Below are 16,405 nucleotides of genomic sequence, written 5' to 3' on the forward strand. Positions count from 1 at the left end.
TTATTAAAAGCTTATGGCACATTTCATAGCCCCAATTCACCTTATGTACATAATATTTTTTTTAAATATCATAAAAATAATAAATAACCTGTAATAAAAATAAGCGTTGAAATGATCAATATGATAACATATTAAATAAAAATAAAACAATAAAATAAAAATATAACAAGAAAATCTGTATTCTAAAATATTGCGTTGTAGTTTCAAAATTCTGTATAGAAGCAGTAATTTATTTTTATTCTCAACATTTCAAAGTAAAATTAGATTTTTTTTAAAATAAATACAAAAATATTTTACAACAGTATTCAACACTAGACAATTTGTGATTTTTCTATGATCAATTTGTATCTGCCAATTCAAACCAATTCTTGCCAAAATGTGAAAAAAAAAAAAAAAGGCTACAGAAATAGTATGCCTATAGTTTTGACCATAGACCAATGGTGTTTCATTAAAAAAATCCCAATACAGCACTAGATTTTTGAAATTCATACAAATGGATCGTTCATGTTGTACCAATAGCTCATCCAATTTTTACCCTGTCAGACATTGGAGGCAATGGTTAGGGATGATTACAGCATAGTAAAATTGCTGTTTGGGTATCAGGGCACACAGGGGGGGGGTCAATAAATTGACCAACAATAATTCAATAATGACAGCTGTCAGCCCGGAACACTTTCACTGCCAAATTGCCATAAACATAGATCCATCGGGTGAAAAGTTTTCTGTTCAATAAGAATTTATTCAATTATTAGAAGGTGTTGCGAAAAAGTTCATTAAAAGATCATTGCAGAAACAAATGGCAAAACTACTAAACCTAGGATAGTAGAAGGACTGCTGACTAGACACTGCACACTTCACACATATAGCTAATGCAACATAAATAACGCAGGGTATATTATTTGTTTGTGTTTTTGTAAAAATCCTCTGTACATATTGCCAGGAAGAAGAGGAAACTGCGGAACATGCCATCTGTAGGTCCGAAGGCCTGTGCAGGCTGACCTAGGATACAACAGGAGTCTTTAAATAAAATAATAATAACTAATAAAAAAGCTTTAAGCTTAACAAAGAGCTCTGTACACTAATATATATGGCTCAATAGATCAAGATTAGTCTAGGTGTGTAAGGTCATAAAGAGGCTGACACCTTCTAACCTCACACATAGGAGGTTAACAAATTGGCCAATTTTAATACATCAAATGAGTGAAAAGTATGTCTTATGTTCAATGGGAATGCATTTCAGGACAGTGGCAAGCAAAAAAGTTTGTTAAAAGATCACTGCAGAAACAAATGGCAGTACTACTAAACCTAGGATAATAAGACTGCTGACTAGATCCTGGAGACTCTCCAAGCACATGTATAGACAACGCAGCCCTGTTATTTTTAGTGTTTCTGTAAAAAACGTGTACAATATAAAATTGCAGATATTGTCAGGAAGAAGAGGAAACAGCTGAACACATCATTTGTACGTACGAAGACTTAGGCCAGGCTGGGAGGAAAAGCTGAGACCTAGAATACACACAGGAGTCTTTAACAAAGCTTTGGGATCTAATAAAAAGCTATATGGCTCAATAGACCAATATTGGTCAAGGAGGGTATGATCGTAAAGACGCTGATCACCTTCTAACCTGACACATAGGAGGTTAACAAATTGGCCAATTTTAATCCATCAAGTCGGTGAAAAGTATGTCTTCTGTTTAATAGGAATGTATTCCAGGGCAGAGGGAAGCAAAAAAGTTCATTAAAGCATCATTGCAGAAACAAATGGCAGAACTACTAAGCCTAGGAAGTAGAAGGACTGCTAACTAGACCCTGGAGACTCTGGGTGCATATATAGACAATACAGTCCTGTTATTTGTTTGCGTTTCTGTAAAAACTTTTTCTGTTTTCCTTCCCCACCCCTCCAGAATCCAAAACGTATATAAACATAAAACAGCAATATCTCACTAGCACTCTCAACACGACACGCAAGAATGGCACAATTACACAGAAGAAGAAAAAACTGAGTGAGTAGAATACTTTGATTGAATAAAAAAAATATATTTTTCATTGTATAAATTCTCTTTTTTCCACATCCTACATGTATTAGTTAAATGTAAACAATGTTTGTAAATCCCAGGCCCTGAAGATGAGCTCAATAAAGATTGAAACGTTCGCACGATAAAGAAAATGTGTTTCTGAAACCTACATCACACCTGACCGCATCTCACGATCTCTGAATAATCAATTTTTGAAAAAACTTAAAAATCAAATATTCTCAACGGAGTGAGTTAAAAACCATTTTTATGGCATCCTACTATCACCTACATATTTTTTTGATTATAATCATAAATTGATTCATAAATATCATCACATCGTATTTTCTAATTATTCAGATAATCAAGGCTAATGCAAGGGTGACCCTTGGACTTGGAGGTACTCTCTTTTGTATTATCATTTCCTCAGGTGTTGGCCCAAGTGCGACCTGAAGTTCACACTGTTGTAATACTCATAATGAATTCTTGAATCTTAAAAATATATACCTTTCCCCTCTATTTTTCTATTGTAATGTTTTTTTAACCTTTCCAGGGGGTGGAAGGTACAATAAGCCAGAAAGCGTGCCTGGGGAGCACAATCTTGCTTCCTAGTCACCATCAACCAGGGTGAGGGGTCACAAAATCATACATGATCCATCTAACCTTATATAAAATATTCTTACCTTACAAATCAGCATCTATTAAGATTATTAAGGAAAAAAACTAGGTTCATAAGTGGTCATTATCTGGAGTTATCTTTGATTAAATATTTATTAACCAAATGATTACACTTGAGAACGTTTTATTTTGAAATTGTCGTTATTACATTAAAATAATAATTGAATTAGTAGAATAGTTGAATTAAATTCAACTGAAATAATACCATTTAAATCATATCTGTAAAAAAATATTATAAATAAAGATATATTTTTAAAACTCCATGGATCGTTTTTATTTTTATTTCATGAGTAAACATGGAAATATGGTTTATGTTTTAACAATTTTTTGTTTTTATATTTTACATTTCAACTCAAGTAAAATTAGGTATTGCAAAAAGGACAGATTTTTATACATGTAACTAATATGTTTATACCACTTTTTTGAGTATACGGTTGTTTGTATACATTTTTGTTTTTTCTATATTTATATATTTTCTAATAACTACTTATGAAGAATTTGACTAGAAAAAACATTATATTTTCTTCCCTTACAACTAAAAGAAAAACTGTATGATATTAAATTATACCATGTGTTATTATAGAAACAAATACTGAAAATTAAGTATATAATTTTTTAATCATAACTTAAGGAAATTATTATTGATTTTTTTTTAAACTACGGAACACCTATAAAATTAATTTTTAACTATTTTCAAAGTATAGTGAGACAAGTCTGATTCCTTAATGAACTAAAAGTATTTATGTACAAAATTTTACAAACTCGTTTTCTAGCAGATATTTGTGTAAAATATTAAATTTTTATGTTATTGTCTAGGAATTTAAGCGAAAATCGCACTCAGTCAATTCGGTAGCAAAATAGTAATATTAAAAGGCACGTAATATTAAAACCCGAGGGGTAAGTCGGTTCAAGACCCGCCGAACTTGATTGACTTGTGCGTCTTGTCGATAGACTGAATCTGAATTTGGGCGATGTTGTTATTGCCGTTTTTCAAAATACCATTTGGCTGAGTGTGGTTTACATTTCTCACTTCTTGAGTCTTGTTGCTGAAATTGAACGTGACTGAGTTTTTAGTTCCGTTCTCGACGATGTTGCTCTTTGGTCTGCCGTTTGCATAAGGCTTGTTGACCGAGTGAATTATGCTGGTAATTTTCTTGCTGTCTGCCGAGTTCATCTGGTTGGCTGGAAAAAGATAAAATGGCTTGGCAGGTTCTTGATTCGATGTACCGTTAATCATGACGACAGTTCCTTTTTTATTCTGGCCATTCTGATTGAAATTAGTGACCTGAAAATTTAAGTTATAATCATAAAAGCTTCTAATTTTGCCAATAAAAAAAAAAAAACAAAACAAAAAAACAATACCTGTGTTTCATTTTTTGTCAATACTGTCGCTCGTGACAAAGTGTGTGAAAGTTCATTCTGCAACCGTGCACCAATGGGTTCTCCATCATTAGCGACAGGAGGAGGAATGTTTTGAAGAAAATCAAATTTAGCTGGATTTTTTCTTTCTTTACCTCCTGGATATTCTCTTATAGTGACAACTGGTTTGTCTTTAATTGGTAATGTGCTTGCCGTTCTAAAAATGAAAAAGAAAATTAAAAAAAAAATTCTCGATTAATTGATGATATAAAATACCCATTGCTGGTGTCAGAAGTCAAGCTGGGGTTCTGGGTGAAGTATGTGTTGGGTGGCTTAGGCTTCACTTTTGAGGGGTTGGTGAGCTTAAACGACTCAAGGCTCTGCATTTCAACGATGTCGCCTTTTTGACTGTTCTTCTGAGATCGTTTATCATTTTCTTCTATACTGTCCGATGCTAAACTTGTCGTGTCGTAATCAGGAGTTGGACAGTAAGGAGGCGATGGCGGAGCAGGTGGCATCGGGGCTGGATACTTTTTGGTTGAAGGATGATTCGGCTTGTAGACCACTTTCTCCTTTTCTTTTCCATTTGGTAACTAGAATTTAATTTTATGTGTTTGTATTATTACAAACTAAAACAGCAATTTTTACAATGTTATTTTTATAATTGATATTTAAAATATTGACAGTTTGTTCAATTTTTTTATTTTTTATTAACTTTATCAAGATTCACTATTTTTTGTGGTCCACTTTACCAATTAATATCATTCAATTAATTAAGGTTTTTAATTGAGATAAAAAAGTCAGTGACACGAGCAGGATTCGAACCCACGACCTTCGGCTTGATACGCCGCTACTCTACCACTTGAGCTATCATGACCTCGATCCACTCGGACATCAACTTCCCATCTCAACCACACCTTTCGAATTTTGCCTCCTTTTTGCCATTTTTCAAATGTCGTGTAATCAATTTGTTTCTCAGGAAAAATGAAATGGCCACGGAGAGCTTTAGTGAAGGTATACTTCATTTCAAAGTTATTCAAGAATAAGGTGAGGTTGAGATGGGAAGTTAGTGTCTGAGTCACGATAGCTCAAGTGGTAGAGCAGCGGCGTATCTAGCCGTAGGTCATGGGTTCGAATCCTGCTCGTGACACTGACTTTTTATCTAAACTAAAAACCTTAATTAATTGAAAGATATAATTGGTCAAGCGGACCACGAAAACCAGTTAATTTAATAAGTTTAATGCCAACGCGACGTTCCAATGAGGAGGGGCTGGTTTTTTAATGGCGCTCAATTTGAACGTGTGAAAAGCGGGAATTATAACACAAATAACTATTATAATAGTAAATACTGATTAAGTAATTAAATTAAGAGATTAAAAGATTTTAAAAAAATTAGAATAATATCTTAATATTATTAAATTATTATAAAAATAATAACAATTAAAATAATTAATTTAATTATTTGGACGTTTAATATTATTTATGTACATATTTAAAATGGGAGGTAGCTCAAAATCTGTTATATTATTAATGCATTTATCTCCATGTTCAATTTTACATTTTTTTAATTTCAAATTTCTCAAACCACTCTAATTCTTTCCCTTTGTTGAAACTATGTAACATTCTTGTGAAGATTGAAACACACTCTAGATGATGTAACACTCTAGATTTGAATTGAAATTATGTTTTGTTTCTTTTAGATGGTCCTTAAATTCCGAAAATTTGCTCGAATTAGGCAAGTGTTCTTTTACTCTCATTTTTATTTCTCTACCGCTTTGACCTATATATTTAATATTACAGTCATTACAATTGAGTTGGTAAACCCCGCTTTTTGCCAACTCTTTAGGTTTTGAGAGGATGTTTTTTAGTGACCTCGCACTTCTAAAAGCTATTCTGAAACGTTCTTGTTTAAAAATTTTACTAACATTTTGCGATAATTCACCAATGTATGGCAAACAACGGAAACCTAATGATTCACTTATGATGTGGTGGCTGAGTCCTATTGTTGATTCTTTTAAAGTTTATTTTTTTAACTAGCAACCGATCAATAAATATTTCTAGTTACCCGTTGTTTTTTCAAAACATTTGGATTGAACTCCACACCCACTCCATCATTCATAATTTCTATACTCTGTCGGATTGTTCCTTTTTTTTTTGTACATATTCATTAACCATATTAATATCTTCTTTTAGTTTGCCATTATTAATTTTATTATCATAAAAGACATTTTTTATTGCATGTAATATTAGAACTTTTTATGTGATTTTTCATATTGTTCTTTATATATATATATATTTTTTACTAAAATTTGTATTAACATTATGCCTCATTTTATAAATTTTATCCTGCTCTCGCTATTAGCAAATTCATATATAGTTTATGTTAATACACTTCAGTAATTGGTTTGTTTGGAGATGTTATACAGCCTTCTATCAGTGTGAGGGAGTTATTCGTACTGTATTAGAATTGGGGTTATCCTAAAATTTTGTGGAGCCCTGATTTGCACAAAATGTATTCAATTAATAAGGGATATACATTAAAAATTTTGTAAGATTTTCTTTTGTATTTTTGGGTCTATTGTTCCAATACCTTGATGTAACAAATAAGCTATTTTTACAATTGTAGTGCTTATGTCATATCACATAAATTTATTGCTTTGGAGCACATACTTGTTAAAACTGTAAATGTGTTGTTTAGATTACAAAGAGTAAACAATTCGTTCAAGTTGCTATATTTATCTCCGAATGAGACAGTGAAACCATCTGGTTCAACAATTTATATTAACATACATGTTTCTTTGAACATTGTGTGAAATGTGCCGAATATATTGCGTTTATTTTGATGTTGTTATATTAAAAAAATCTTAAAAACTTACAGGAGGAGGTGGTGGTGGTGCTGTTTGGTGTTTATTTGTCCTCTCGGTTTCTGTCTTGCGCTCTTCTAATTTTTTTTCTGTTTCCCCGTTGGTTTTCACCTTCTGCTCAGCTGCCAGTCTTGTCTCTTCTCTCTCCTTGAAATTAAACAAAATGTAAAAATGGAAAATCCTCTCAAGACAGGCAGAAAAAATTGTATACAATGTAAGTCCTAATTTGAAAGAGGACTGGCTTAGAATCCATTTCACGAGTGGGTTCACACGATACTCATTCACGAAACTCCCGATGGGAACTAACTCAAAACTATATCAGGAGTTGCAAAAGATATGTAACCAATTAAATATTTGAAAAGTGGATGAGGTAATATGCTCGGCGAATCAGACTAGCGTAACTTCATTAAACTGGAATGTTACGGTTATGAATAATTTATTAATTGGAAATAAAACTTTACCTCATCGTTAACATTCTCTTGTTGGTCGCCGGAAAACATTTTCTTATGTGCTTTTCTGAATTCCTGCATTAACTGTTCGTGTTGTTGTACTTTCTCCTTGGCCAGTCCAGATTTGATGAGCTTGTCCGTCTGGTGGTTTGTCTTCGCTGCGATTTCAGCAGGTGTCCTCTGAAATTATCAAGAGAATGTGAAATTGTTGTCGATATTTATATATAACTTTTCAATTAATTAATGTTTTGGTTGAGATTAAAAAAGTCAGTGTCACAAGCGGGATTCGAACCCACGACCTTCGGGTAGATACGCCGCTACTCTACCACTTGAGCTATCGTGACTTCGATCCACTCGGGCACTAACTAGCACTACGCCGCTACTCTACCACTTGAGCTATCGTGACTTCGATCCACTCGGGCACTAACTAGCACTATCATGATAGCTCAAGTGGTACAGTAGCGGTGTATCAAGCCGAAGGTCGTGGGTTCGAATCCCGCTCGTGACACTGACTTTTTTATCTCAACTAAAAACCTTAATTAATTTATCAAGATTTTATATCAGTAGTATGATTGATCTTGCTTCAAACCCAGTATTGATGATGGTAAGCAGCCATACATACAGAAAAGTGAGGATAGTAGACCAAACAATTGAAAATGACCAACCTACTCATTAATCCGCAGACCCCAAGTGGAAATCTCACAATAATTAAATTTTTATTTTTCAGATACATTACAACATTAGAAGAATAAAAAGTAATTTTCTTTTTTTCTTTTACAAGGGTATTTCAACTAAGAGTTTATATGATTCCTCAGTGTTTTTGAAAAAAAAAAAAAAAAAAAAAAAAAAAAAAAAAAGCCACATTTGTAAGTTTCCAGCGACCCTGCATTCAAATCCCTGGACCTTTGCCTTACAGTGATGAGAGTCATGTGTCCGAGTGGATCGAAGTCACGATAGCTCAAGTGGTAGAGCAGCGGTGTATCAAGCCGAAGGTCGTGGGTTCGAATCCCGCTCGTGACGCTGACTTTTTTTTATCTCAACCAAAACATTAATTAATTGAAAAGAATTTATTTGGTCAAGCGGACCATGAAACCTAATAAATATAAATTTATATATAACGTTTGATCTTATGGTTTAACCCAATTGTTTAATTATTTGCATGAAATTGTATCTTAATTTATTTGATTAATTTTTAATGACTAAATGATTCTTTTTAAAAGTGCAAGAAGTGAAAAAGAATGCATTATTTCTTAATTAAATTTTTTAAAAGGCATAGGAGTAACAGGTAAAAAATTAAAAATCCGTTTTTGGTCTAGATATAAAACCTAATACTGATTAAATTGGAAATTTCTTAAACAGATTAATTATGTGGTTATAAAAAGCCAATAAGTGCAATTTAAATATTTTTCTTATCATTTAAATGACGATAAATATTTATCAGTATATTTGTAAACTGATAACTTACTTTAGATCGCCTTTCAAGCTCTTGGCTAATAGCACTGCTCAGGCTGCTGGCACTGCTTGTAAAAGAGCTAACCGAAGAAGAGTTTGTGAGTCTATCAGTGCTGGTGTCAGACTGTGGAAATTTACATGCGGCATTAATCAAATATTGTGTAATTCATAATGTGTTTGTTAACGTAAGGTCAGGCAAATATGCACAAAGATAAGGTGAACTCACTTGAGTGTGGGAGACGGTGTCATCTTCGCTGTGGTGCACCTCAACAAACACAGTCGTCGTCTTTGTCTCCAGCTGTTGTGAAACCATGCAAATTTCAGCAATCTGGAAAGAAAAACGACCAGTTTAAAAAACATTTTGTTGTTGGTTGAATAATTTTTTTCAGGATACCTTTTTGTTCGCTGTGGAGTCAGGTTCATCACCACCTACATGGATGACAGTGCAGCCGTTAGAATAATCAGAACGGTTTTGGCCATTTCCATTTCGCTCAATGCAAGCATCGTTGAATCCATTGTGACTGAAAAATAAAACACAAATAAAAAAAAAAGAAGGTAAAAAATAATTTATTTGCCCAATCAAAACACACGCCATCACCGTTGAGTACACAATTAAAAATTTTATTAAAAAAAAACAGTGTGCTGTTGTCAATGCAAACAAGGCGAACAATGTTTATTAATGTGATAAGCGGCAAAACAGTGATATTAGATGACAAAATTTTCATTTTTTTGCCTATAGAACACACCGCATTTCAAATAAAGGATTATGGACATAATCGGTGGAGCCGGGACTGGTTGAAGGATCATTTGTCCCCAACCATTTTCCGCGATAGTAGAACTGTCCATTGAAACATTTAGTGCTCCTTGAACAACAAGCGCCTTCTAGCTCCTGTCGGAGGCTCTTGGTCCTAATTTAAATTTAGATTCTTTTTACAATCTAAGAAAAATAAAATTCAAAATGTTTCATTGATTCGGAATCATGTAGGTAAAGTGTATTACTTGGATTCCTCGTGAAGGACTGACAGCCTTGAGGGTGGGTTGTCGCCTGCCACACTGCTCGCAGAGCTGTTGTAACCGGAAGACTCCCCCGGGAAGAGCTCGAGTCCGGCGCCTTTCCTTACGATGAGTTCGAGTACTCCGCTGCACCTCATAACTGATACAGCCTTACAAATAAAACAACAAAAATTAATCACTTTGTCAATTATTAATTCATTTTTTAATACACATTAATCATGAAATCAAGCTATTGTTTCAATTAGAGAAATATTCTGTACTATAATATTTCCATTACTATTGCTATTTAGCTACACAAAGTTGCAATTTGTCTCCCTTCGTCTAGGGATTTTTCTGCTGAATTTTTTTTAAATATTTGATACATGTTAATGTTGACATTAGTTTGATCATCATGATCTGCCTTTTCTCGACTTGTTCAGCCAACAATTTGCAAGCTGCAAGACCCTGAGGATTATAGAGTATTCTGGGGCAGTGTGAATGAAGTCTGGAGTGTGAATGTAATTTATTAGCACGAATGGAGGAGCTTGTTCCCCTATCTCTGTAGAATATCCAGTACATGTAGTGACTTATGAGTACTAACCAGACTACCATGTGTTAAACGTATACATTTTTAATATATGTATAAAGTATATTATGTTTATTATACCATATATTTTATCTCTACTGATCAGGCCCTGAGCCATCAAAGCATTTTTCAAAGTTAAGAACATAGGAAGAAATAAGAGCTGAGGAATGATAGGTTCAAAAAATATAAAATCTATTTCTTCAAATGGAAATATTTTGTATGTGATCAAATGCAGATTTCATGATGGCTGCACTAGTATCTCCTATTAAATGTTTTTTAATCTCATGGTCTATGGAAAATGCAAAGAAAATTGACCGTAATTAAACCCCGGCAGGACGCTCCATCGCACGATGACTGGAAAAAAATTTGTGCCGGAGTGTGAATCTTTAATTATACGAAGGCAGAAGAGTTAAAAAGAAAAGAGAGTAAAACAACAATGGCCAAAAAGCCGATGAAAACGCCAGGTAATTGCAGGCTTCTTTTTGAACATTTTGATTTGGGTTATTTTCAGACCTTTGACACTGATTTTTGTTTTAATTTAGTTGTAATTCGTTCATCTGTTCTTTTACAGGTAGACGACTCCCATTTATCCCTCCCTTTACCTTAATTGGGTTTTTCCATCCATTGTATGAGCATAATTTTAGATGTTTTCTTATATTTTGACCTCAACAGTTTAACTTATGATTTTTCCTTCTTGAAGGTGGGATAATAGGTCATCTCAAAAAAACCACAACAAGTTTTTATCCACAACGTTTCGGATTTATTTTAATCCTTCCTCAGGTGAATTAACGCAATGGTTAAAAAAGTGGTCGTCAGACATGACAACCATGTCCTCAAAGGTTCTGTGACATTATATTGGTGATAACTGACCTTTGAGAAATTAAGTACACCTGAAAAAGTAAAATATCTCAAATACAATTGAGGTCAGATTGTAGAGAATAGGAACTTTTTATTCAAATTTTATATGTAAGATAACATCCTGAAATATTGACTTATGTTCATGAAATACCCTGTATATAAAATAATGTAAACATTAAGTTGATCTCTTGGTTATGTTGGCAAAAATTAAACAATTCATAATCGAGAAATTTAAAAAACAAAAAAAAACAAATCAGGACTAACACAATGAATATCAGCTATAAGTGCAAACAATGATATTTTCTATTCGCATTTATTTGGTGATTTGAGAAAAATGGCCAAAAAATGTTTTCACAATCTTAAAAATTCATAACTACTAAATCAAACTCTTATTTTCATAAAACAAGGGTCAGATTTACCAAAAAATAAATTATTCTTAGAAATAAAAATGTAGGTGGTTCAATAAAAATTCAAAGTTTTGCCCAGAAATCAGCATGATTTGTTTAGTACGTTGAATTTTTACTAAATTTATTAAACCTACAAACTAATAAAAGTGTGAATGACGTGTGAATGTAATTTATTAGCATGAATGGGGGGGAGGCAAACCTCCAATTATGCTAACCACAGACTACCATGTTTTTATATTGTTTCTATGTTTCTGTATATTTGTGTTATTTTATCCACAATTGATGAAGCCCTGAGGGGAAAACTCGAATCTCAAATAACAATCCATTTTCCAACTATGACTTTGCAGTTTGTCGTGGGGAGGGGGGAAAACTATCCGTTTCATTTGTTATTGGCTTATAGAGCCTTATTGCATTGGAAAATAATTTTTTAACTTTAAATTCAGCCATTTTAATTTTAAATAACCTTTTTTTAGAACATTAAAAACTTATGAGAGGATATAAAATATAAGAATGTAAAGTAAAATCCCAATCCTATTTAACTTCAAATTAAACCTTTTTAACTTTAAATTAATCCCTCATAATTTCAAATGAACCCTTTCTTTAATGCATTAAAACACTTAGGAGATAGTATGAAATATAACTATGTAAAATAAAATTTCTGCATTTTTAAGATTCTTTTAATATAACATAATTTACCTCTTAGAAGGCCACATGAGAATGAATTACAATTAAAACGTAAAATTTTTTACGTTACGTTTAAAAGCCCAATTATTTTATATTTAAACAATTTCAAATTAAAAGAAGAACCGTTTGTTTTTATATTTTATTTTACATTATTTGTAATTTTAATTGTAATTAATTGTTATATCCTATAAGAGCCTAATTATTTTATATTTATATTTTTTTTTATTAGCAGAAATTTTATTTTATGTGCTTACATAATCATTTCCTAGGTTTTTTGATTTTAAAGAAAGGGTTGATTTTAAATAAAAAAGGCTAATTTGAATTGTAATAGAGTCAATTTGATGGGGAAAAGGTTAATTTGAAGGAAAAAAAGTTAATTTGACAGATAAAAGGTAATTTTGTGCAAAAAAGGATTAATTTAATGGAAAAATTCTTTATACTCTTTTGAAATAATTTGAGAGGCAAGTGTTAACTAGCTTAGTAATTATCCATTGTCTTGGTTTGTTTAAGGAAAAAAAAACTTTTGGAGTGTCATAGTAAAGATCACAATTCTAAAATTATGATTTTTCCGACTTGAAGGTAGGATAATAGGTCATCTCAAAAAAAACCACAACCAGTTTTTATCCACAACGATTCGGATTTATTTTAATCCTTCCACAGATGAGTTAACGCAATGGTTAAAACAGTGGTCGTCAGTCATCAATATTTTATAACAGTTTATTTTAAAAAAGAGCCAGTGTGGTACTTATTCAGACTACGAACAAACGTTTTAATATTTTTAATATTATTGAGTTTTAATATTTTTCAAAATTAAACAAAAGAAATTAAACTTATTATTATTTAACAGCTATATGAATAATTTTATATTAAAAAAGATCATGGATAAGGCCAAGTTGAAAGAAAATGGTTCTTCTTCAGTTAAAAGTGAAACAAAATTTGAAGATCTATTTTTCATATTGAAACCTACGGCTATTACAAATAGATGTTTATATTTATTGCATTAACCTTGTTAATATTAATTATGATGTTATATTAAAATGTGTGGTGATTAGTGACCGTTAGTCGATAATTATTCAGAAATCGTGAGATGCGGTCTGGTGCGATGTAGGTTTCAGAAAAACATTTTCTTTATCGTGCCAACGTTTCGATCTTTATTGAGATCATCTTCAAAAAGTGAATTTATACAATGCAAAATATATTTTTTGTTTTCAATCGAAGTATTTCTACTAAAATTCTTTCTACAATATTTTGCATTGTATAAATTCACTTTTTTCCAAATCCTACATGTATTTGTTAAATTTAAACAATGTTTGTAAATCCCAGGCCCTGATGATGATCTCAATAAAGATCGAAACGTTGGCACGATAAAGAAAATGTTTTTCTGAAACCTACATCACACCAGACCGCATCTCACGATTTCTGAATAGTTATATTAAAAATCAAAGATAAGGAGAATTTAAAGAAATGAAAAATATCTTGTTCATTTGTCAAGCTTTCGAGGAATGTTTACTATAATTATTTCATTATAAATCGGAATTAAGACTGGAAACATTGATATCAAGAAAATTATTGATTATAGTTGGAAAGTTTTGATGAAGGAGATATATTTTAAGCTCGACGAAGGACTGACAATGAGTATTTTCTTTCCAATTGTCCACATCCGTGATTTTTTAAATATGAAATTATAATATTAAAGGTCGAAACGTATATCTGAGTGAGAATCTTTAGAAATATATGTCAGAAGATATTTTTCTCGTTCAACTGAGGAATTACAGGTGAAACCCTCCGCAAGAAAAAAAAAGTCTCCATTTTACCTAATCCACCGTGTGATAAAAGCTCGTCCCAAAAAATGCTTAAGTGAGCTGTCAGACGTCAGGGCAGATGGGGGAAAATTGAGCTCCGGTTTTTCCAGGTGCTCACTTTTGCGAAACACATGAACCGCGGTGTACAGTTACTCGATCTCGACTGGCCAGCTTTTCCACACAAGAGCAGTTTCTGCTCCTTTTACCACTGTCGGCCGTTTCATAATTTGTCCGGCTACCGTGATATTTAGACCGAGAGGCGTTTTAAAATGCAGGATGAAGGCTGAAGAAATGCCCAGAGGATATTCAGCAATAAAGAAAAAACGAAAAAAAAAAACGCAACCCGTTGGGCAACAGTGAGGAAAACTCGGATGTACGGTTTTGTCAAGCGCTTGGTGAAAATTACCTTTCATTACGGTTTTTGAAAATGAGCTTTGCCGTGGTCTAATCCTAGTTCGGTTGTTTTGCATTTTTTATATTATGAATTTCGGATAGGTCGAATTAGTAAGAAAACAATGGGCCCGTTTATGTCTAGTTTCACGACTTTCCATGCTGTCTGTATTCATGCCACCCCTCGTGGGATAGTTATGTCAAAACATTTCTCTATTAAGTGTGAACTCTTGATTCGATTGACTAATATTTAAAAATGAAGTTTTTTTCAGAGGATCTACGGAAGAGGTCAACACAGGGAAAAACTTCCTTTCGGTTTTCGCCGAGCTTGCGACAGTTTCTATACTGTCATCTTCAGGGCCTGTTTTATTATCATATTAAAAAAAAATTAAAAACATGAAAAACAAATTGCACAAGAATTGAATGTTTTTAATTGTTGTTTTTTTATATGATAATAAAACAGGCCCTGAAGATGACAGTATAAAAACTGTCGAAAGCTCGGCGAAAACCGAAAGGAAGTTTTTCCCTGTGTTGACCTCTTCCGTAGATCCTCTGAAAAAAACTTCATGTTTCTTGCAGGTCGATAATCTAGCTCATCGTTACAATATTTAAAAAATTAAACAGAAACTAAAAGAGATATACACTGCCGATATTTAAAAAAAAGGATTGGTAAAGAATATTCAAATTTCAATTAATTATTCTTTTTACGTAAGGTCTTGGTTGGGTTGAAAACGTTTTTCGTTGAAATTCTTCTTCTACCACATAAATAAGTAGTAGTATTGGGTTGACCGGAAAATAATGTAGTTTATGGTTATAAAATAAATTCACTAATTTCGTGGTCCGCTTGACCAATTAATACATGACAATTAGTTAAGGTTTTTAGTTGAGATAAAAAAGTCAATGGCACGAGCGGGATTCCAACCTAAGATCTTCGGCTAGATACGCCGCTGCTCTACCACTCGAGCTATCGTGATCTCGATCCACTCGGACACTAATGGCAAAAAGGAGGGAAAATTCAAAAGGTGGGGTTGAGATGGGAAGTTGGTGTCCGAGTGGATCGAGGTCACGATAGCTCAAGTGGTAGAGGAGCGGCGTATCAAGCCGAGGTCGTGGGTTCGAATCCCGCTCGTGACACTGACTTTTTTATCTCAACTAAAAACCTTAATTAATTGTAATATATTAATTGGTCAAGCGGACCCCGAAATTAGTGAAATTATAAAATTAAAATAAAATTAAACATTTTGTATTAATTAAAATTCTTTCCATCACTCTCTATACACTTCTCCCAACGTGATGACTACTCTATTTTGAGTGCTTGTTATCAACAAATTCTTAATAAATTTTAAATGGCTAGATGGTAAATAAATTTTTTTAAAATAATTAATTTAAATAATTTTCAAAAACACCGGCACCCTGAGCGTTGATTGACCTCTACTGTAGCGAACCCTCGTTAAAAAAAGAAAAAAAATTATATATAATGTATTATTATATAATATATATTGTAATATACATATAATAATAAGGACATGTTTAAATTATGGAACAAAAATTCAAAATTCTAATTTAAAAAAAATTATATATATATATATATATATGTAGGATGTTGACCGCCACTACGTCAACGGAGGCCCTACATGGCGGGAACTCTGTCTCTCCCCTCTATCTGGACCCCAGCTGACAGTTTTAGTTGTTACCACCACGCGGTCCTACGAACACGTTTCTTTTTACGCTAATGTATTTTAATGTTAACTAGTTATCCTTTTACTTTTGTTTATGTGTTCTTTACCAATAAACTTTAAATCTTTATCTTTTTATTTGTGGGAGACCTTTAATTCCCTACAATTTGGGGGTCCGTCTTAAAAAAAAAAAAA

The 16,405-nt window shown here is 32.6% G+C and overlaps 1 protein-coding gene across 2 annotated transcripts in view; it reads right to left on the reverse strand.

Annotated features, from left to right (window-relative positions):
* Positions 1–3,218: 3,218 nt before the first annotated feature.
* Positions 3,219–16,405, reverse strand: part of LOC106666059 (whirlin) — a 148,885-nt gene continuing 135,698 nt past the window's right edge. For both annotated transcript variants that reach the window (XM_024229888.1, XM_024229887.1), the window contains 9 exons: positions 9,814–9,977; positions 9,209–9,335; positions 9,041–9,142; positions 8,828–8,938; positions 7,375–7,542; positions 6,926–7,060; positions 4,326–4,642; positions 4,053–4,266; positions 3,219–3,975 (listed from right to left, as the gene is read on the reverse strand). In XM_024229888.1, the coding sequence (XP_024085656.1) occupies positions 3,598–3,975; positions 4,053–4,266; positions 4,326–4,642; positions 6,926–7,060; positions 7,375–7,542; positions 8,828–8,938; positions 9,041–9,142; positions 9,209–9,335; positions 9,814–9,977 (1,716 nt within the window). In that variant the 3' untranslated portion in view covers positions 3,219–3,597. The remainder of the gene's footprint in view (positions 3,976–4,052; positions 4,267–4,325; positions 4,643–6,925; positions 7,061–7,374; positions 7,543–8,827; positions 8,939–9,040; positions 9,143–9,208; positions 9,336–9,813; positions 9,978–16,405) is intronic.

Source organism: Cimex lectularius, unplaced genomic scaffold (genome assembly GCF_000648675.2).
Source record: "Cimex lectularius strain Harlan isolate CLEC.00 unplaced genomic scaffold, Clec_2.1 scaffold162, whole genome shotgun sequence".
NCBI classification, from domain to species: Eukaryota; Metazoa; Arthropoda; class Insecta; order Hemiptera; family Cimicidae; genus Cimex; species Cimex lectularius.